The sequence below is a fragment of the Trachymyrmex septentrionalis genome, unplaced genomic scaffold (assembly GCF_001594115.1).
Source record: "Trachymyrmex septentrionalis isolate Tsep2-gDNA-1 unplaced genomic scaffold, Tsep1.0 scaffold95, whole genome shotgun sequence".
NCBI classification, from domain to species: Eukaryota; Metazoa; Arthropoda; class Insecta; order Hymenoptera; family Formicidae; genus Trachymyrmex; species Trachymyrmex septentrionalis.
The window spans coordinates 565,276-571,099 of NW_017306139.1; the positions used below are offsets into that span (position 1 = coordinate 565,276).

The 5,824-nt window shown below is 26.1% G+C and overlaps 1 protein-coding gene across 2 annotated transcripts; it reads right to left on the reverse strand.

The window, feature by feature from the left end:
- Positions 1-257: 257 nt before the first annotated feature.
- Positions 258-5,079, reverse strand: LOC108756109 (protein yellow-like). Of its 2 annotated transcripts, none has more exons than XM_018499687.1 (6): positions 5,043-5,079; positions 2,578-2,852; positions 1,937-2,136; positions 1,610-1,817; positions 1,125-1,460; positions 258-609 (listed from the first exon to the last, which is right to left on the reverse strand). In XM_018499687.1, the coding sequence occupies exons 2-6, from the start codon at positions 2,837-2,839 to the stop codon at positions 407-409; spliced, it is 1,209 nt and encodes a 402-aa protein (XP_018355189.1). In that variant the 5' UTR covers positions 2,840-2,852; positions 5,043-5,079; the 3' UTR covers positions 258-406. The 2 variants fall into 2 exon arrangements, with proteins under 2 accessions (XP_018355189.1, XP_018355190.1); XM_018499688.1 differs by having other exon boundaries at positions 2,578-2,841; positions 5,043-5,074.
- Between the last annotated feature and the right edge of the window lie 745 nt (positions 5,080-5,824).

The following is a 5,824-nucleotide window of genomic DNA, read 5'->3' on the forward strand; positions in this document are numbered from 1 at the left end:
TATATCGATTATTTATCATATTTAAGACGATTAAAAGGAGAGAGAAAAAGAGAGGGGGTGGAGGAAGAGAAAAGAAGAGAAAGAAAGAAAAGGAAGAGAGAGATCTTACAATATTTAAAAATATAAAAGTAAAGATAAACGAGTTATATATATATTCTTTTTTGATTTGTTAGAAAGAACTTTATTGCCCATTAGATATTTTGAGCAATTATGTAGGAATTCTTCTCTTTTATTTAATTTAACAAAAAAATCACGTTCCATGATAAATTAATAATGTTATTTAAGAAATATCATTTTACAGTTTGCAAGTATAAAGCAAAGTCTGTAGTCAAGAATGCACGTTTACCTGCATTACAATATTATATGCATATGATTAAATTTTGAATGCCTTTCTTTTCCGAATTGATCAATTCGTTGCGTTACATCTGCATAACAATGTTAATGTCTCGAGATCAGTTGAAGTAATGAAAAAGTTTGTCATCAACGGATCAAAGCTGCCCTGCATAAATTTCTGTAAATTATTAGAGAGGACGTATAATTTCCCAGATTCGTTGTCGATAGCTATGTCCTGAGGAAACACCAACGTTGTATTGTCCTGCGCCACCAATTCTACAAATAAAAATTACGGATGATTTTAACACAATTTTATGTTAAACATCAATTTTTAAAACAGTCCAATGATTTATAATTATTTATTTGTTGAATTTTATTAAAATATTTTTAATTATTGTTCTTTTAACAGCTAAAGAATGATGGAGTATTTTAGTGAAAGTTACATGCTTTGCTATTTGTAGACTTTAGAGACATCTCTGATGAAATATATAAACTATTGTAGATTATTCTAATATAAAATTTTGTCTAATGATACATATGGCGTGAAAAATATCTTTATTATTTTTAAAACGTGGTATATGCAGGGGATTAATGATCCATCTTATCAGTTAATAAACGATTTAATAAGTTAATAAAATTTGATAAAATTTTTATCATGTAGATTTTATTTTGACAAAAGTTGAAAATAAAGAAATTGGATAAAAAGTTATTTTAATGTTAATATATTATTTAAAAATTTATTTATATATTCATGCGAATGATTAATAAGCGTTTTATAATACAATACTTACTGAACGTTTCTGGATTCAATTTCGTTGTAATATCCCAACACGCGATACCATTTCTATTTATTTGAGTAAAATAATTGATACATGTTTCCGGATCAATAATAGAAGATGGTCCTTGAGTCAACGGTCCTTTCGTGCCGACAATACGGAAATTATTATAGACCTCTGATCTTTTCAATTTGTTGTCCTGCAGAATATCTGTAGGCACAGAAAATTCTGTAATACCGGACATGGAATGGAAATAAAGCACTCTACTTCCATTGGCGTAAATTGGTGACAACGACATTCCAAAAACGCCATCAGTCCACTGGAAGTTATAACCGCTAATATTGTAATCACCTGCCAATAATTGCTAGAAACAGTTAAATATATCACGAGGCAATAAAATAAATTTTTAATGATACTTAAAAGAATTCTAGATTAGTTTTTGGCCTAATGACTTAAGTTCAAAGTTCCGTATGATCTGTGGCTAATTTTTTTCACATTACCATTCAAGGGATCAAAATGAAAGAAATGATGATTAATCCGCCATGAATCGTTCTTTTCCCAGTTATATACCACTATGCCATACGCGGTTAGATCGCTCATATACGCGTATGCCTTATCGCATTGTTCAGGTGCAACATCGATCACAAGATCAGCAATGAAACTATCCGGCTTTATATCTGTATCCTTCAAGGTATATTTGCGTAAAATCTGTATGAATGAATGAGATAAATTGTAATATAAATTCGAGTATATACACAAAAGTAGGTTTTTTTAGAATCAGTATAGATTATGTGTATGTAAATCCAATAATTTTTTATGAACGATACCATGTTCGTTTTTAAATCGATAACAACAAGTGTTATCGGTCGCACGACTTTAGAGTCTCCCAAAATGTCGTTTACTCCTGTGTCAAGACCCCACATACGATCGCAAGCATCGATTCTGACACGGAATATGTTTACGAGGCCATCGGGTGAACTAATGTTATTTGCTTCAAAATCAGGATATGGTGTTAAGACTGGACTATCTATATAATTAATTAAATATGATGCATATTATATCTCTTTATCACGAGATAAAAGTATTTTGAAAAATCTTTTTGCTAAGTGTACACTTGAAATTTATTATATCACTCTCGCGCGTGTATACAATTTGAATTTTTAAAGATTTCCTTAATAAAATATTCTATCATGCAGATAACGTCTAATATAACATCTGATTGTGAGAGAAATTTTTCAGCGTTTACATTATAGCATACTGTTTCACTCCTTCCCTTGTTTTTTTTTCTGCTGTATACAAATTTTATAATAAGTATTAAATATAAATTTGTGTGAACGCATTTTAAATTTATAATATTATATAATATTTCTATAAATTTTTTACGCATATACGTATATACATTATGAAATCCATGTAACGTAAAACATGTGTATATTTTAGAAAACTTTGTTTAATTATATTTACTTACCCTCGTTGTCGTTCATTGAAAAGCTATTTAAAGTAGCTAAAACACCCTTTTTCCACCGTGGTATTGTAACGAATACTTTTTTGTGCCAAACAGCCAAACCTAATGGTACATTATTTTCTGGGATGTAATCGCCGGAAGCTTTATATTCATTTCGAACGGTATCATTTGGAAGTTTGAATTCGACCTGCTTCCACGAATAAACGGTATTTAAGGTGTGGCCGGTTGTAATGGTCAAGCAAGTCAGAAACAATAAGTAGAACATATCTGCAAAAAATCTATTCAAATTTATTATAAGCGCTTGTAATCTTTAGTTGATATATAATGTAAACTAAAATATAAAACTATCTATAAACAGTAAATAGTTTGTAGTTTACAAAAGATTAATTATAAAATTTTATTAATTTTGACGTAAACTTGAATGTTAAGTATCAAGTATGCAACGCTCAATTATATTGTAATATGACCACAATGAATATGACTGTCACTCTTGAAAATATCGAATACAATAATGTAATAGGTAATCCGTTATAATCACTACAAGATGTATCATTTATATGGAGATGATTATATGACAATGATTATGCGTGTGTGATTATTGGAAATACTCATGCATGTATTAGAGCTAGGAACTGCATCGATGTTTATACGTAATTTTATGAATATCTATGTTTATATAATATTTTGTGTTGTTTGTTATATTTAACACTGATTCAAGATCTCAGTATTATTTTTATTAAACGTATACACATTCAAAAATAATTTTTGCAAGTATAAAAATTTATTTGTTAAATTCAATTAAAAATCGTAATATAACAATGTAATCTATTAAAACTTCTAGTATTTATTAGATATTTTCTCTACTCATTTGAACGTGAATTACCAAGTTCTTAAGTTACTTAAGTGTTATATACAAATTACTTTATTTATAAAATTGATTACAATTCTATTTACTTATAGTTATCATATAGTGTTGTTGAAGGACATTGAGTAAAAGTAAAACCTCCATAAATTTTAGAATATTCTAGCAGAAAATGTTTCGCATGAATTATTTATTAAAAATAGTTAAATTACAGAAAACCTTTAATAAAATATAATAAAAGTTGTCAGTGTGTAGTCTTTGTGTTCACACCTTTGTGTTCACATATTACATAACAAATTTCAAAGTTTTTACTATTTCATTCAAAATTTCTTTTTCTCTCATTACAGATAATAAGAATTAATTAATTAGTTAAGAATTATTTAGTATTTAAGAATTTTCTAATAATAAATAATGTGTATATGTTACACAGTTTTACGAGGAGTACAAGAGCTTGAATAAATCTGATTCTTTTATAAATATGAAACTAATATGAATTGTGGCAGTCATAATAAGAATTTTAAATGACTCTATCTAAATTGTTTAATTTAAAAAGTACTAAAAAGAGAAATAGAAAAACATATTTATAACATTTGCGTAAACTATTAAATATATTGTCAGTTGTACAACTAGCGATAAAAGTTGATTTGTTTAATTTAAAAAGTACTAAAAAAAAAACAGAAAAAGATATTTATAATATTTATGTAAACTATTAAATATATTGTCAGCTGTACAAAATTTCTTCATCGATAATATAATTTGGATCGATTGTTCAGCTATTCTTATAATATTCTTTTGTTAAATCATTATAAGGGTATTGACTTATAATTTGGAGGAATGTCAATGTCAACAACATGATGGTGTAACACAACATAGTGTCCGAATATTCTTATTTTTAATACTCCTTGGAGCAAGGTACAAATATAAGCTATTTTTTTCTAAGAAGAACAGGCTCTACAGGTTTTCATCTTTACAACGCCATGTTTTTGCATATGAAAGTGGAGATATATAAATTATTTTTTAATTATTATAAACATTAAAGATGGAGAATAGAATATTAAATTCTATATATCTTAAAAAATAGTGAAATATAATTTTTGTTTAATTTTACATAAACTATATCGAAACAAAAATATTATATTGAAACATTTGTTAAGTGAAGTTACTTAATATTGAATATTATTATGCTAATATGTGAGCAACGATGTTTGAATCAAACTTACATTATAATTATATGTGTTGCGCTAACTTAGGAAAATATAAAAATATGAAGCAAGAACATTGTACATATCATAAATTTATCATTTATATTTAGATATAATGATCAGAAAATCGTAAAGTTTCTTAATTTTATTAATTACTTGAAGTGGAACAAGGGCTTTGTATTACGGATAAATTGCTAAATTTAAAAGAAATTTGTAAAAGTTTGTACAAAGTTTTGTTGTCCATTAAAAAAAAATTACTTCGATATAATATAAGATTTACAAGATAAGATTCCATCTAAATTTTGCATTTTGAATTATTAATTCACAAGGATGAATTTATTATTTTAAATATTTGGGGAAAAACATGATTATATTTTTTATGTGATTAAAGTTAAAATACTCACTGTTTGAACTGGTAAAGCAGCTTTCTCTGAAACGGTACAAAATGGAATGACGCTATAATACGCTATGCTATCAGCTTTTATACCTTCTTCCAATCGTAAGTGTCGATAACTTTGGAATAAAAAAGTCTTCATAGAGATGTCGGATGAAACGTTGGATATAAATACAATCTAAATTTTAGACGAACACATTAATAACAAAGCTATGTCTTTTTCAATTAATTTTAAATACAGGATTTATAAAAAAATGTTAATTGTTTTCGAATATGTTTCTTATTATGTATATTCATGTTACTTTATTGTAAATCTCTTTCGCTTTTCTTTCATTTTCACCATTTGTAATACTCTCTCTCTTTTTAATACTCTCATTTTTTAATAATTACTAGTTAATAAATTCTCTTACATCATAAAGATAAGATTAAAATAAATGATAATTTTATTAACAAATTAAAACTGGAATGGATAGTTCGATAAATTCAATTTATCAACTATAGTTATTGATATATAAAATTGCTTATCAGAGTTGAAAAGTTTTTTTTTTTAAATAACTCGGTATCATTAACAAATCGAAAAAATAACTTAGTTATTTAAATTACTGTTATTGTTGCTTGAAAAGTAACTTAAAACGTTACTTAAAACGTTTTGCTGTTTTTTCTATTTTTAACATTAAATATTATATAATTTTTAAAAAATTTAGCTAAATTTTTACTTTTTTTTATTTTTCCTTTCATTAAAAATTTTAACATGATAATTTAAAATTCAAAACTGTTCTCAATACTAGATCT

What these genes read in the sequence shown, in the direction of transcription:
- LOC108756109 (XM_018499687.1), bottom strand. Translation starts at nt 2,839, where the DNA reads ATGTTCTACTTATTGTTTCTGACTTGCTTGACCATTACAACCGGCCAC. An exon ending in TTCAATGAACGACAACGAGG is followed by an intron (nt 2,137 to 2,577) that starts GTAAGTAAATAT and finishes TTAATTATATAG; the next exon opens with ATAGTCCAGTCTTAACACCA. An exon ending in ATTGAATCCAGAAACGTTCA is followed by an intron (nt 610 to 1,124) that starts GTAAGTATTGTA and finishes TTTTATTTGTAG; the next exon opens with AATTGGTGGCGCAGGACAAT.